The 17,689-nt window shown below is 40.6% G+C and overlaps 1 protein-coding gene across 1 annotated transcript in view; it reads right to left on the bottom strand.

The window, feature by feature from the left end:
* Positions 1 to 13,436, bottom strand: part of LOC117521563 (xenotropic and polytropic retrovirus receptor 1 homolog) — a 117,644-nt gene extending 104,208 nt beyond the window's left edge. The window contains exon 1 of the mRNA XM_034182890.1: positions 13,166 to 13,436. Within this exon, the coding sequence (XP_034038781.1) occupies positions 13,166 to 13,234 (69 nt within the window). The 5' untranslated portion in view covers positions 13,235 to 13,436. The remainder of the gene's footprint in view (positions 1 to 13,165) is intronic.
* Between the last annotated feature and the right edge of the window lie 4,253 nt (positions 13,437 to 17,689).

Here is a 17,689-nt window from a genome sequence, read left to right as displayed (position 1 = left end):
CCATATAGTTTTTGGAAAAAAAAAAAAAAAAAAAAAAAAAAAAAAAAGGTCCGATACTTTTTGGACAGACCTCGTAAAACCACTGCCAGGTCATTTGTCATCCTGTTTCACATCAAAATGAGAATCTGTAAAAATAAATAAATAAACAGTAACCAGTACATAAAAACAGTCTTTTGTTTTGACTTTACCAAAAGTTCCTTTTCTTTTCTCTTTATAACTCCTCTGCACAACGCCTGTTGCTAAGGTACAAGATTATTCACATTTTCAGAGGATAAAGAAAAATAAAAGGCTATTCAGTCAAAATCTCAACTGAAACAAGCAAATCAAATATAAAACCACTGCCAGGTCATTATTGTTATCCTGTTTGATGTAAAAATGACAATTTGTCAAAAAAGTAAATAAAACCAGAAAACACTTTTCAGTCTTTTATCAGTTCCCAGAAGTAATTTTTCTTTTCTTTTTTAACTTCTACGCAAGAAACTAGTTACAGGATTTTTCAAGTAAATCTAAACAAAAGAGAGGTAATTAAATCCAAAACTGAAATGCATCACCGCTTGCAGGTCATTAAGGTTATCCCGCTTAATATAAAGGAGAAAATGTCAAAAAAAAAAAAAAAAACAGCAACCAGAACATATCCTATACTAACCAGCTTTGTCAATTCCTATTGACAAATTCAAATTTGTCAATTCAATTTTTTTACTCCTCTGCACGAAGCCAGTTGCTAAGGCATACAAGATTATTCACATTTTCAGATGACAAAGATGCTCTTTTCTTCTGCACAATGTGACCAGCAAGAGAAAACAACCATTCACAGGGAATAGACGTTGAAGGTGTCCCCAAGTACTTCCGTGCATGGGGGGCTAGCATGCTGTGTGAGTGTGCATGTTTGGACCACCACTCTAATGGACAGGAGTCCGAACTAATGGTGGGCTCTGTTCTGTATCGACGGACACAGGTCTCAATTGAGTCATCTTCTGGTTCACAATCAGACTCGGATGAATCAGCCAGTAGGGTTAACCTTTTCATTGGTGGCTCTGATTCTTCCACAGGTTTCTCTGCAACAGCCATCTCGTCCTTGAGTAACTTGGTGACTGAGGCCCACACCTCACTCCTCTCTGCTTTAGGCACACACTTGAGGTCCTTGAATCGACGATCCAGTACAGTAGCAATCTGCAGATATGCAATGTTGGCATTTCCTCTGCGTGTCTCTAGGTCCTTCCTGAATGTAGCCTTGAACTGTGTGAGGGAAGGGAGGGAAGCTCGTATGCAGCGTCGTTAGTGGCTATTCTTAGAACATCTCGCAGGCCCGGGTCATCCACAATATTGATTGGTCTACAAGCTGTAGCTACCCACTTGGCGATTGCCTCAACTATTTTTTTTTCCCTTTTTGTTTGTCTACTCTTCCTCCACAAGTTGAATCCAGTGTAGTTTGACGAAACCTAGACGTTGCATTGAATGATTTGCCAGCTTCGACAGAGTGGACTGCATTGAGGTGGTACCTGAGACTTGTATAGCTTCAGTGAAATGCAAATTCTGCGTTGCAATGATTACAGATAACTTTGCTTTTCTCCAATACGCCATCCTGTAGAACTTTGTACCGAAAATGTCCATTCAAAAGTTAGGCGTCTGTCTGCATTTTATTTTGTTGTGCATTGCATAGCCTGTACTCTTCTCAATCCTTTTTCTGTGTGAACTCAGCTATCAACAGGAAGCAGCATCATAAGCTCGCTCCCGACTGACGCTTTCAAAATAAAAGGCAATGAACAACAGTCATAAAAGGCTAAAAAAACAAAAAAACAAAAACAAAAAACAAAAAAAACGCAGCGTTAAGGGGAGGAACAAAATTGTCGGCAATAATGACCTCAATAATTAACGCAACATTAGCGCGTTAACGTTGCCCAGCCCTAATATATATATAAATTAATTATACATTTATGGTTATTTACATTATTTATTAAGATCTTATTATCTTATGTACAATTTGTACATGTTCAATCAAGACCCTCTATTTTGTCACGTGGTTATTTGACAAGGACCACAATGGAAATAAGTGTTTATGCTTTACTGTGTTGATATATTCACCTCTGTATGTTTATACTGACGTTGCAGAATAAACTCCATCAATCATAAACAATATTTTATTCATGTTTTAATAGCATCTGCAGGAGGGTGTGCGTGGGCGCATACATGAGCTTCTGAAAAAAGTGCAAATAACCTTTGACTGCGTGTGATGCTCGTGCATGCTTACATCTTGTAAATCACTCCAGAGGTGTTATCAGGGTACAAAAACAACGTTTTCAGTTTTAAAAGTGTTTATTTCTCCCTAGCTTGTATATAACCTACAAGAAACATGTTATAGGTACACAGAAACAGCAGTTTGGGAGCAGATTCTGTCATGTTGAATTAGCAGCCAGAGAGACCAGTGACATCACAGTGCCCCTCTACTCTGATTGGCTACCCCCCGCCCCGCTTCACACCACCACCACGATAAAAAATAAGTAAAAATAAAACACGGATTTGGATGATTCATATAGCACAAAAACAGGAAGCAGAATGTCACTTCTTAACCTCTTAAAAAAAGGTCAAGGTTAGCCATCTTTGAACTGGTCCAAGGTCTGTGTCCCAAGAATGTTCCCTGTGAATTTGAAGACCCTGGCACTAATAGGACTGGACATATGCTGAGCACAGACAGTCAGACAGAAGGACAGACATAAAGTCTTCACAATACCCGATGGACATACGAGGTCTGTTAGAAAAGTAACGGACCTTTTTATTTTTTGCAAAAACTGTATGGATTTGAATCATGTGCGCTTGCATCAGCCAAGCTTGAACCTTTGTGCGCATGCGTGAGTTTTTTCACGCCTGTCGGTTGCATCATTCACCTGTGGGCAGGCTTTGAGTGAGCACTGGTCCACCCCCCTCGTCGGATTTTCATTGTCAGGAAAATGTCTGAACGATTGGAGCAGTGCTGCATCAAATTTTTTCAGAAACTGTGAGAGACAGCCAGGTGGAAACCATTCAGAAAATTCAGATGGCTTTCGGTGAAGATTCTATGGGCATCACAAGGATTAAGGAGCATTACAACCGGATTAAAGCTGGCCCACAGCGGCTGATCGACAGGCTGAAATGACCAGATCATTTCCAAAGTGAAGGCTGTGTTGATCCGGGATGTCGTGTGACCCAGAGAAATTGCGGAAGAGGTGGGCATAGCCATTTTTAGGCACATTCCACTGTTAAAGGAGATTTTGTAATGAAAGACGTGCGGTGGAATTCGCGTGTCGAGACGAAGCCGCAATGGCGGAGAACAAAAGCAAGTCCGTGTTGGAAGTCTCACGGGACATGTCCGTCGACCATTCAGAAGATGCAGACAGGCTTTCGGTGGCTTTTAGTCGAGTGAATATCCGAGAAATTGTGGAGAGCTGGGGCATGTCAACATGTCATTTTGATGCCTCGTGTAAAAGACTTCACCCATAGCAAATAAATCACCATGGCATGTGGGCATTAAAGTTTTCTATAGGATAAAAAATAAATAACCTTTTTTATTTTCCTCATCATTTATTTTAATTAATGCTTAATGACATGCAGACTTGCATGGAAATGGACTCAACAAATATACACACAGCTACCGGGGATGTAGTGTGTTCAGAAAACAAGCCATGCACAATATCAGCACACTCCTGCATCGATATAGGTGGCACAACTCTGGACTTTCCCCAAATATAAATTCTTGATGGCTCATGCTGGCGATTACATCTTTCTCCTTATGGAGGTTTTTTTTTTTTTTTTTTTGCAATCACTTACATTTAATAGGCACTTATCCTCATCTTACACAGCGCTGTCCAGTGGGCTGCTACTGGTACCCTCGGCTAAGTAGTTTTCAAAGCTTACAGTTTTTTTATTTATTGGTAACCCGAGTTCACCATGAGGAACATCACGTATATCTTACACTCCATTTTCCTACGATGCATCCCATTAATGTTCCAACATTTGTTTTCAGGAGTCTTATATGGTACATTAGTGTAGCAGGTTAAAATCAACCCAATATTTTGCAACAAGGTATCCCATTTTTAAAGTCACATGTCTCCTCAAAGGCAGACAGCACAATGATGTTTTGGCCTTGAAACACTGAAAATGACACAGTGCATTTAAGCAAAGGGATATTCTGCCCATTTCCTCCAAGTACAGCAAATGTACCATGTCGAACGCTTTGTTTCCACCGAGTGGTCCGGGTTGGGTTCGGCATTGTAGGGTACAGTTTAGGTCTGACTTGGCTTGTGTTTCCACCAGCAGCAGTACCCGTTTGTCCTGGTAGGCAAAGCATGTAGATGTTGACATCACGTCATCAAGAGCATAGCACCGCTCTCATGTGGCCTCACCCCTCCACAGGCAAAACAGAGTAATTTAACTTTTTTTTTTTTTTTTTTTTTTTGATCATGTTGGATCATGGGATTTATTTCATATAACAGAAAATATCTGGGTCATTGCAACACTTCTTTCACTTGGAAGTTGTAGACTAGGGCTATTTATTCTACAGCTAGCCAGGCCCCTGTAGTCGGTGCGGACCAAGGTAGCTTAGCCGCCGTTAGTTCCCCCCTGGCAGACCCCGTGCAGTCGGGAAGGCAGGCTGACTGGGTGACTGTGAGGAGGAAGCGTAGCCCTAAACAGAAGCCCCGTGTACACCGTCAACCCGTTCACATCTCTAACCGTTTTTCCCCACTCGACGATACACTCGCCGAGGATCAAACTCTGGTTATTGGCGACTCTGTTTTGAGAAATGTGAAGTTAGCGACACCAGCAACCATTGTCAATTGTCTTCCGGGGGCCAGAGCAGTAGCTACCTAAACTCTGTAAGGGAGTTAGAGTATCTTGTCAATAGTTTTACATCCTCATGAAGACAACTTGGATGCTGTAGCTCTTCTGAAAAAGGAGAGCTTTAAATCAGAAGTGTCTGACTCCGTGGTATAACTCACAAACTCGTAGCTTAAAGCAGATAACCCGTAAGTTGGAGAGGAAATGGCGTCTCACTAATTTAGAAGATCTTCACTTAGCCTGGAAAAAGAGTTTGTTGCTCTATAAGAAAGCCCTTCGTGAAGCTAGGACATCTTTCTACTCATCACTAATTGAAGAAAATAAGAACAACCCCAGTTTCTTTCAGCACTGTAGCCAGGCTGACAAAGAGTCAGAGCTCTATTGAGCTGAGTATTCCATTAACTTTAACTAGTAATGACTTCATGACTTTCTTTGCTAACAAAATTTTGACTATTAGAGAAAAAATTACTCATAACCATCCCAAAGATGTATCGTTATCTTTGGCTGCTTTCAGTGATGCCGGTATTTGGTTAGACTCTTTCTCTCCGATTGTTCTGTCTGAGTTATTTTCATTAGTTACTTCATCCAACCATCAACATGCTTGATTAGACCCCATTCCTGCCAGGCTGCTCAAGGAAGTCCTACCATTATTTAATGCTTCAATCTTAAATATGATCAATCTATCTTGTTAGTTGGTTATGTACCACAGGCCTTTAAGGGGCAGTAATTAAACCATTACTTAAAAAGCCATCACTTGACCCAGCTATCTTAGCTAATTATAGGCCAATCTCCAACCTTCCTTTTCTCTCAAAGAGTCTTGAGAGGGTAGTTGTAAAACAGCTAACTGATCACCTGCAGAGGAATGGTCTATTTGAAGAGTTTCAGTCAGGTTTTAGAATTCATCATAGTACAGAAACAGCATTAGTGAAGGTTACAAATGATCTTCTTATGGCTTCGGACAGTGGACTTATCTCTGTGCTTGTTCTGTTGGACCTCAGTGCTGCTTTTGATACTGTGACCATAAAATTTTATTACAGAGATTAGAGCATGTCATAGGTATTAAAGGCATTGCGCTGCGGTGGTTTGAATCATATTTGTCTAATAGATTACAGTTTGTTCATGTAAATGGGGAATCTTCTTCACAGACTAAAGTTAATTATGGAGTTCCACAAGGTTCTGTGCTAGGACCAATTTTATTCACTTTATACATGCTTCCCTTGGGCAGTATTATTAGACGGTATTGCTTAAATTTTCATTGTTACGCAGATGATACCCAGCTTTATCTATCCATGAAGCCAGAGGATACGCACCAATTAGCTAAACTGCAGGATTGTCTTAGACATAAAGACATGGATGACCTCTAATTTCCTGCTTTTAAACTCAGATAAAACTGAAGTTATTGTACTTGGCCCCACAAATCTTAGAAGCATGGTGTCTAACCAGATCGTTACTCTGGATGGCATTCCCTGATCTCTAGTAATACTGTGAGAAATCTTGGAGTTATTTTTGATCAGGATATGTCATTCAAGCGCATATTAAACAATATGTAGGACTGCCTTTTTGCATTTACGCAATATCTCTAAAATCAGAAAGGTCTTGTCTCAGAGTGATGCTGAAAAACTAATTCATGCATTTGTTTCCTCTAGGCTGGACTATTGTAATTCATTATTATCAGGTTGTCCTAAAAGTTCCCTAAAAGCCTTCAGTTGGTTCAGAATGCTGCAGCTAGAGTACTGACGGGGACTAGCAGGAGAGAGCATATCTCACCCGTGTTGGCCTCCCTTCATTGGCTTCCTGTTAATGCTAGAATAGAATTTAAAATTCTTCTTCTTACTTATAAGGTTTTGAATAATCAGGTCCCATCTTATCTTAGGGACCTCGTAGTACCATATTACCCCCATTAGAGCGCTTCGCTCTCAGACTGCGGGCTTACTTGTAGTTCCTAGGGTTTGTAAGAGTAGAATGGGAGGCAGAGCCTTCAGCTTTCAGGCTCCTCTCCTGTGGAACCAGCTCCCAATTCAGATCAGGGAGACAGATACCCTCTCTACTTTTAAGATTAGGCTTAAAACTTTCCTTTTCGCTAAGGCTTATAGTTAGGGCTGGATCGGGTGACCCTGGACCATCCCTTGGTTATGTTGCTTTAGACGTAGACTGTGTTTCATAATTATTGTATGGCCTTGCCTTGCAATGTGGAGCGCCTTGGGGCAACTGTTTGTTGTGATTTGGCGCTATACAAGAAAAAAGTTGATTGATTGATTGACTAGAGCTGAAACGATTAGTCGAGTATTCGAATAATTCGATTACGAAAAATGTTCGAGGCAAATTCTGTGCCTCGAAGCTTCGTTTAATGTTGTAGTACATATGCCAGGCCTGTGTGTGGCGCTGTAATGCCCCCAGAAAAACAAACAGAAGAAGAAGTAGAGCAAGCGCTAATCAAATTAGCACAAAAGCTACAGCTTTCCAACGTGACAAACAGAGTGAAATAAAGCCTTTTAGGAAAAAGACGGGCCACGCTGATCATCTGAAATAGCTTACTGAACATTTAAAGCAAAGCAGTGTGTTTGTTTTTTTTTTTTTAACAGTTTCGTCCGCTGGCCGGTCTATGCGTGGCGGACGGCTGCTGTCTCTCTGCCCGGTGTGAGCAGCTCAGCACTGTCCTCACACATCTCCGTCCTGGCCACAGTCTCTGGACGAAGTCCGCACTTTCTTATGTGGGACTCGCAATGAGTGTTTCGCTTTTTAATTTTTGCTTTTTTTGGGCAACACACAATGCTTCACAAACACGGGAACTCAAATAAAATAATAATACATAAACCAGTGACTGCGAGGCTGCATGTTCAACCTCCAGCAGAAAATGAAATGCATTGGCTGAATCGCAGAGGGAGTATTAAAAAGAAATTCATGCAGGGACCCAGTCCACCACCTTAATAAATAAATAAATGAATAAAAATGGTTAAATTTTACAAGTTGGGGAAAACAAAAAACAGAAAGCCACATCCTATCACCATTTCAGCAAAATGTCAAGACTTTGACTGAGCTCCTGACACCAGGAAAGATCCAAAACTTGTAAAGATGTGAAAATAAATAAATTAATAATTACCCAGAAAAACATAAAGGGATACACTAAATTTGACAGTCTCCGTGGGGACACAGTGACAATGTGCCATGACTTAGGGAGAGCCCTGGACTGTTAATGTTTTAAAACGCAAAAGTACTTTTATCCTATCTATTTGAAGAGTTTCAGTCAGGTTTTAGAATTCATCATAGTACAGAAACAGCATTAGTGAAGGTTACAAATGATCTTCTTATGGCCTCGGACAGTGGACTCATCTCTGTGCTTGTTCTGTTAGACCTCAGTGCTGCTTTTGATACTGTTGACCATAAAATTTTATTACAGAGATTAGAGCATGCCATAGGTATTAAAGGCACTGCGCTGCGGTGGTTTGAATCATATTTGTCTAATAGATTACAATTTGTTCATGTAAATGGGGAATCTTCTTCACAGACTAAAGTTAATTATGGAGTTCCACAAGGTTCTGTGCTAGGACCAATTTTATTCACTTTATACATGCTTCCCTTAGACAGTATTATTAGATGGTATTGCTTAAATTTTCATTGTTACGCAGATGATACCCAGCTTTATCTATCCATGAAGCCAGAGGACACACACCAATTAGCTAAACTGCAGGATTGTCTTACAGACATAAAGACATGGATGACCTCTAATTTCCTGCTTTTAAACTCAGATAAAACTGAAGTTATTGTACTTGGCCCCACAAATCTTAGAAACATGGTGTCTAACCAGATCCTTACTCTGGATGGCATTACCCTGACCTCTAGTAACTGTGAGAAATCTTGGAGTCATTTTTGATCAGGATATGTCATTCAAAGCGCATATTAAACAAATATGTAGGACTGTTTTGCATTTACGCAATATCTCTAAAATCAGAAAGGTCTTGTCTCAGAGTGATGCTGAAAAACTAATTCATGCATTTATTTCCTCTAGGCTGGACTATTGTAATTCATTATTATCAGGTTGTCCTAAAGGTTCCCTAAAAAGCCTTCAGTTAATTCAAAATGCTGCAGCTAGAGTACAGACGGGGACTAGAAGGAGAGAGCATATCTCACCCATATTGGCCTCTCTTCATTGGCTTCCTGTTAATTCTAGAATAGAATTTAAAATTCTTCTTCTTACTTATAAGGTTTTGAATAATCAGGTCCCATCTTATCTTAGGGACCTCGTAGTACCATATCACCCCAATAGAGCGCTTCGCTCTCAGACTGCAGGCTTACTTGTAGTTCCTAGGGTTTGTAAGAGTAGAATGGGAGGCAGAGCCTTCAGCTTTCAGGCTCCTCTCCTGTGGAACCAGCTCCCAATTCAGATCAGGGAGACAGACACCCTCTCTACTTTTAAGATTAGGCTTAAACTTTCCTTTTTGCTAAAGCTTATAGTTAGGGCTGGATCAGGTGACCCTGAACCATCCCTTAGTTATGCTGCTATAGACGTAGACCGCTGGGGGGTTCCCATGATGCACTGTTTCTTTCTCTTTTTGCTCTGTATGCACCACTCTGCATTTAATCATTAGTGATCCATCTCTGCTCCCCTCCACAGCATGTCTTTTTCCTGGTTCTCTCCCTCAGCCCCAACCAGTCCCAGCAGAAGACTGCCCCTCCCTGAGCCTGGTTCTGCTGGAGGTTTCTTCCTGTTAAAAGGGAGTTTTTCCTTCCCACTGTAGCCAAGTGCTTGATCACAGGGGGTCGTTTTGACCGTTGGGGTTTTACATAATTATTGTATGGCCTTGCCTTACAATATAAAGCGCCTTGGGGCAACTGTTTGTTGTGATTTGGCGCTATATAAAAAAATTGATTGATTGATTGATCCGATTACTCGATTAATTGCCAGAATAATCGATAGAATACTCGATTACTACAATAATCGATAGCTGCAGCCCTACTGTAGACATGTTAACTACCTTAGCATAAAAAAAGAATCAGGGCAAAGTCTTCACTAAACTGTAAATTGCTGAACCTGTCACACAATAACAAACAGTCCTGTTAAGAAACTAATGCTGTTACAGACAAACATGTTTAAAAATGACAACATTTCTTATTAGGGCCCATTCACACATAACACGACTGAACCTGACTAGCGCACGAAGGAGGAATTGCATGCCATTCGTGAAAGTCAGAGCTGCCTCCAATGCCTCGTACACCTGTCGCTTCAATTATTCGTGTACACCAGCAGCTGAAAGACAGAATGTGCCCTGTGAGAACCCATTTGATCCCTCTCGTAGCAAGTGTCAGCCAAATTCCAGTTGACACACACAAACATCCAACACCGCTCGCTTGACATTTGGAAAACGAGAGGCCATTCGTGCTGTTAGCACAAAAATAGTGAGCAGACGATCACTTTTGAGCTGGATGTAAAATTTGTCTAATTGCCCCCACGAGTGTGGCACTGCAAAAAGCAACACACGTGGCGTGCATGTGTATTGCATGTGTGTCGTGCTCCCCTCCCTCCCCTAAACACATGTGGTGTACAGGGAGAGAGAACACACTTGCATGACATGCTGATATGTATTTATAGGCATGATCATATGGGGGTGGTCAGCCACATCTGAGCGCATACAGCCGGGCTGCAGTGGCCGCACACAGCGCACCTCGGCAGACAGCTGCATGTGAAATGGACCGTCAGATCATGCAGCAGGCAATCTGAATGTCACGCGTGTCCGGCAGAACACGCGCGCCACAGGACCATGACAATATGACAAGCCAACAGTGCCACAAATACACCACTTTCAGCCACGTATCAGCAAAAATATGCCGTAACAAACGCCGTTTTGTCAGTTATTACGGCGCTTGTTATCTTTTTTTTTTTTTTTTAAGAAAAAACATTTATCTCCTTGATTTTAGGCATTTTACACTCCTATTATAAAGACAGTGATTGCAGCACAGTGGTAAAGTTCCCGTCTGGTAATCTGAGCTTTTGTAAATTGCGACTGACTTTTTTTTTTCTTTTTTTTTTTTAACCAGGGTTATTTAACCGCAGGGTTCTGTATTGTGTCCCCTTTTATTTATTATTGACATCAATATAGGGGAGGTGATGGTCTAGTGGTTAAGGCATTGGGCTTGAGATCAGAAGATCCTCGGTCCAAATCCCAGCCTGACTGGAAAATCACTAAGGGCCCTTGGGCAAGGTCTTTAATCCCCTATTGCTCTTGGTGTGTAGTAAGCGCCTTGTATGGCAGCACCCTCACATCGGGGTGAATGTGAGGCATTATTTGTACAGCACTTTGAGCATCTGATGCAGATGGAAAAGCGCTATATAAATGCAGTCCATTTACCATTTATCAACCCAGTGATTTTCACTAATTATACAGCTGGTTTTTATTTTATTTTTCTCCACATCAGTGGCACAATGTGGTGCAACTCCTCCCAGCTGTTCACACTGTGTTCGTGTACGCGCACAAGCGTGCACAAAACCGTCGCCAATGTGTCATGCATGCCTGCGATCGTGCGTCTGTCACAACAGCAGGTGGATGGTTTGTGGTTCCCCATTTCGGGTTTGGTTCGTGGAGTTTCTGCATCTTTCACGTTATGTGTGAAGGGGCCCTTAAATCTTCCTACTCTGTCTGGAAACAGCTGTTTTTCTAACTTTGCGGCTAATTCTTGTAACAAAACAAATTCTTGTAATTGAAACAAAAGCTGCAGTCTCGCACACCTCTTCTGTGCCATAAACGATATTGCGGCTCTTTCTTCACATTTTGCAAACCTGGTTTAAAAACTATGCTTTTGAAGCTGCTTTTGTGCATGATTAGTGGCATCAAACTCTTGAGTGAATGAGCAACTTTTGTGTCATTTATTAATACGGAACATGCAGACTGCAAAAAAACATGATGTGACAGAGGAAATGTGAGTGCAGATTTGTTTTCAGCACCACAAAATTACCCTGTATCAGTTCTCAAAGTCCATGCAAGAAAAAAAAAAAAATGTTGACCAGTGTTATCCTTTGGTTAATTTACAACTAAATCCTAATCACAAAATCTACCCACAACTTTAAATTTTGTATTCAAATATTTACCAGAAAAAGTATTCAGAAAATATTTCTTAAGGACATAAATTGTCAAAATGTAAAAAGGCAGTGAAGGGAGATATTATGTAAGAAATTCCTTGCACACAATTTGCCTCTTCCAGGAACAGAAAAGACAGAAAATCAAATCTTAACTTTTTTCAAAGCTACAAATAACATGTTAACATTATCAATTAATCTGATGATCATTGCATGGATTATGAATATGAATAACTTTGTGCATAAAATGACTGACTGCGAAAAATATTGATGTGTTTCTTAAAGCCCAATTTAACAACCTCAAATGTTTTGTTTTGTCCATAACCAAAAGACATCTGGTTTTCTGTCAGAGAGGAATGAAGAAACCAGAAAATATTCCCGTTTAAGAAACTGAAATCAGAGTTTGCACATTTAAAAATTGATTACCAAAATACCTGGCAATTAATTTAACAACCAATTAATAATCCATTAATCGTTGCAGCTCTAATGACATTACATGTCATGATGATTTTCATAAAATTGTTTTCCATTGCGTCTCCACACTAGTCACACAGCACCTTTTGACTGACAGAAAATGTATGTTATTAGGCCATGAAGACAATCCGTTTAGATCAGGATCAGGAAGGCCTACAAATTATTGAAAAAAATATATATAATTATGGTGTAAGATAAATACTAAAACTTAATGCCTTCTTCCACTTCAGACTGATCATTCCAGCAGTTTTACGCGGAGATCGGTCAGTTATTTTGACTAATCCTACAAAGAAACACAGGAAGACGAAAAGAAACTCATCAGCAGCTGACATAAATCCACCGCGATGTTCAAACATAACACAGACAGAAAAGTTAACAGGTCAAAAGGTTAACTCAAATAAACGCGCAGTCAGCTAAATGCTTTGTCTCCAAAACACATTCCAAGCAGACAGCAGCTCGATGAAGAGAGCGAGGAGATACAGCAAAAAAAACAAACCAGCCTGTTTATTAGCTACAAGGAGCTGCTGCTGCTTCCTCTGTTTTACTGTGTACTAACACACACACACACACACACACACACACACACACACACACACACACACACACACACACACACACACACACACACACACACACACACACACACACACACAGTAGGAAGACAGCAACAAAATAACATAATGTCCAAATAGTCTGTGGGAGCAGAAATTAGAGTTAAACTGTGAGCAGCACATTTATTAAACGAGCTGTAGCGTCAGTGCTGGATGTCATTAGCCTGCTAGCGGGGTTTTAGCAGAGCCAAAGCTAACTCACCTCATACTGGATGTACTGTTTTCTCCACTCCGGAGTGATGTGAGCCGAAAGGTGTTCTGTGAATTTCATAACTGCTCACGACCGAATCAGGAAACGGTTTAAACGTTGCTGAGTGACGTGAGCGGTTCACAGACAGGATGCCCTTTTTTTCTTCACCTTCAGCCAGCAGCAGCAGCAACTAGCTACCGGCGGCGGCGCACATACCGGCAAGCGAACACTCCTTCGACGAGGCGAAACAACAAACAAACAAAACGTCTTTTCCCTTGAGTTTGTAAACAGACTGCCAGGGACGAACTGAATGATCATCTCTCTCTCTCTCTCTCTCTCTCTCTCTCTCTCTCTCTCGCTCCACCTCCTGCTGCGTTCAGGTGCAGTCGAATAATGCAAACCCTTCGCACGTTAATACAATACGACGACAGATTTAAGAAAAAAGTCGAAATATTATATTATGACTTTATTCTCGTAGTATTATGACTTTATTCTCGTAAATTACGAATTCTCGTAATATTACGACTTTATTCTCATAACATTAGAAACTGCTGGCTAAGGCTAAGCGTAAATTTAGTAAGATTGTAATTCACGTCGGCAGTAATGACACTCGGTTACGCCAATCGGAGGTCACTAAAATTAACATTGAATCGGTGTGTAACTTTGCAAAAACAATGTCGGACTCTGTAGTTTTCTCTGGGCCCCTCCCCAATCAGACCGGGAGTGACATGTTTAGCCGCATGTTCTTAAATTGCTGGCTGTCTGAGTGGTGTCCAAAAAATGAGGTGGGCTTCATAGATAATTGGCAAAGCTTCTGGGGAAAACCTGGTCTTGTTAGGAGAGATGGCATCCATCCCACTTTGGATGGAGCAGCTCTCATTTCTAGAATTCTGGCCAATTTTCTTAAATCCTCCAAACCGTGACTATCCAGGGTTGGGACCAGGAAGCAGAGTTGTAGTCTTACACACCTCTCTGCAGCTTCTCTCCCCCTGCCATCCCCTCATTACCCCATCCCCGTAGAGACGGTGCCTGCTCCCAGACCACCAATAACCAGCAAAAATCTATTTAAGCATAAAATTCAAAAAGAAAAAATAATATAGCACCTTCAACTGCACCACAGACTAAAACAGTTAAATGTGGTCTATTAAACATTAGGTCTCTCTCTTTCTAAGTGCCTGTTAGTAAATGATATAATAATTGATCAACATATTGATTTATTCTGCCTTACAGAAACCTGGTTACAGCAGGATGAATATGTTAGTTTAAATGAGTCAACACCCCCGAGTCACACTAACTGTCAGAATGCTCGTAGCACGGGCCGAGGCGGAGGATTAGCAGCAATCTTCCATTCCATCTTATTAATTAATCAAAAACCCAGACAGAGCTTTAATTCATTTCAAAGCTTGACTCTTAGTCTTGTCCATCCAAATTGGAAGTCCCAAAAACCAGTTTTATTTGTTGTTATCTATCGTCCTCCTGGTTGTTACTGTGAGTTTCTCTGTGAATTTTCAGAACTTTTGTCTGACTTAGTGCTTAGCTCAGATAAGATAATTATAGTGGGCGATTTTAACATCCACACAGATGCTGAGAATGACAGCCTCAACACTGCATTTATCTATTATTAGACTCAATGGCTTTGCTGAAAATGTAAATGAGTCCACCCACCACTTTAATCATATCTTAGATCTTGTTCTGACTTATGGTATGGAAATTGAAGACTTAACAGTATTCCCTGAAAACTCCCTTCTGTCTGATCATTTCTTAAGAACATTACATTTACTCTGATGGACTACCCAGCAGTGGGGAATAAGTTTCATTACACTAGAAGTCTTTCAGAAAGCGCTGTAACTAGGTTTAAGGATATGATTCCTTCTTTATGTTCTCTAATGCCATATACCACACAGTGCAGAGTAGCTACCTAAACTCTGTAAGTGAGATAGAGTATCTCGTCAATAGTTTTACATCCTCATTGAAGACAACTTTGGATGCTGTAGCTCCTCTGAAAAAGAGAGCTTTAAATCAGAAGTGCCTGACTCCGTGGTATAACTCACAAACTCGCAGCTTAAAGCAGATAACCCGTAAGTTGGAGAGGAAATGGCGTCTCCCTAATTTAGAAGATCTTCACTTAGCCTGGAAAAAGAGTCTGTTGCTCTATAAAAAAGCCCTCCGTAAAGCTAGGACATCTTACTACTCATCACTAATTGAAGAAAATAAGAACAACCCCAGGTTTCTTTTCAGCACTGTAGCCAGGCTGACAAAGAGTCAGAGCTCTATTGAGCCGAGTATTCCTTTAACTTTAACTAGTAATGACTTCATGACTTTCTTTGCTAATAAAATTTTAACTATTAGAGAAAAAATTACTCATAACCATCCCAAAGACGTATCGTATCTTTGGCTGCTTTCAGTGATGCCGGTATTTGGTTAGACTCTTTCTCTCAGATTGTTCTGTCTGAGTTATTTTCATTAGTTACTTCATCCAAACCATCAACAGTCTATTAGACCCCATTCCTACCAGGCTGCTCAAGACGCCTACCATTATTTAATGCTTCGATCTTAAATATGATCAATCTATCTTTATTAGTTGGCTATGTACCACAGGCTTTTAAGGTGGCAGTAATTAAACCATTACTTAAAAAGCCATCACTTGACCCAGCTATCTTAGCTAATTATAGGCCAATCTCCAACCTTCCTTTTCTCTCAAAAATTCTTGAAAGGGTAGTTGTAAAACAGCTAACTGATCATCTGCAGAGGAATGGTCTATTTGAAGAGTTTCAGTCAGGTTTTAGAATTCATCTTAGTACAGAAACAGCATTAGTGAAGGTTACAAATGATCTTCTATGGCCTCAGACAGTGACTCATCTCTGTGCTTGTTCTGTTAGACCTCAGTGCTGCTTTTGATACTGTTGACCATAAAAGTTATTACAGAGATTAGAGCATGCCATAGGTATTAAAGGCACTGCGCTGCGGTGGTTTGAATCATATTTATCTAATAGATTACAATTTGTTCATGTAAATGGGGAATCTTCTTCACAGACTAAGGTTAATTATGGAGTTCCACAAGGTTCTGTGCTAGGACCAATTTTATTCACTTTATACATGCTTCCCTTAGGCAGTATTATAGACGGCATTGCTTAAATTTTCATTGTTACGCAGATGATACCCAGCTTTATCTATCCATGAAGCCAGAGGACACACACCAATTAGCTAAACTGCAGGATTGTCTTACAGACATAAAGACATGGATGACCTCTAATTTCCTGCTTTTAAACTCAGATAAAACTGAAGTTATTGTACTTGGCCCCACAAATCTTAGAAACATGGTGTCTAACCAGATCCTTACTCTGGATGGCATTACCCTGACCTCTAGTAATACTGTGAGAAATCTTGGAGTCATTTTTATCAGGATATGTCACTCAAAGCGCATATTAAACAAATATGTAAGACTGCTTTTTTGCATTTACGCAATATCTCTAAAATTAGAAAGGTCTTGTCTCAGAGTGATGCTGAAAAACTAATTCATGCATTTATTTCCTCTAGGCTGGACTATTGTAATTCATTATTATCAGGTTGTCCTAAAAGTTCCCTGAAAAGCCTTCAGTTAATTCAAAATGCTGCAGCTAGAGTACTGACGGGGACTAGAAGGAGAGAGCATATCTCACCCATATTGGCCTCTCTTCATTGGCTTCCTGTTAATTCTACAATAGAATTTAAAATTATTCTTCTTACTTATAAGGTTTTGAATAATCAGGTCCCATCTTATCTTAGGGACCTCATAGTACCATATCACCCCAACAGAGCGCTTCGCTCTCAGACTGCAGGCTTACTTGTAGTTCCTAGGGTTTGTAAGAGTAGAATGGGAGGCAGAGCCTTCAGCTTTCAGGCTCCTTTCCTGTGGAACCAGCTCCCAATTTGGATCAGGGAGGACAGACACCCTCTCTACTTTTAAGATTAGGCTTAAAACTTTCCTTTTGCTAAAGCTTATAGTTAGGGCTGGATCGGGTGACCCTGAACCATCCCTTAGTTATGCTGCTATAGACTTAGACTGCTGGGGGGTTCCCATGATGCACTGAGTGTTTCTTTCTCTTTTTGCTCTGTATGCACCACTCTGCATTTAATCATTAGTGATTGATCTCTGCTTCCCTCCACAGCATGTCTTTTTCCTGGTTCTCTCCCTCAGCCCCAACCAGTCCCAGCAGAAGACTGCCCCTCCCTGAGCCTGGTTCTGCTGGAGGTTTCTTCCTGTTAAAAGGGTGTTTTTCCTTCCCACTGTCGCCAAGTGCTTGCTTACAGGGGGTCGTTTTGACCATTGGGGTTTTTACGTAATTATTGTATGGCTTGGCCTTACAATATAAAGCGCCTTGGGGCAACTGTTTGTTCTGATTTGGCGCTATATAAATAAAACTGATTGATTGATTGATTGAACATTACGACTTTATTCTCATAATATTACGACTTTATTCTCGAAGTCTAAAAAAAAAATTCTATGTGGCTCTAAAATGCCGTCATACAATACTGTAGGCTAGTTTGTACAATTAT

This window comes from Thalassophryne amazonica, chromosome 12 (assembly GCF_902500255.1).
Source record: "Thalassophryne amazonica chromosome 12, fThaAma1.1, whole genome shotgun sequence".
NCBI lineage: Eukaryota > Metazoa > Chordata > Actinopteri > Batrachoidiformes > Batrachoididae > Thalassophryne > Thalassophryne amazonica.
The sequence above is the reverse complement of the archived record's forward strand: the minus strand, read 5'-3'. Positions and strand labels throughout refer to the sequence as shown.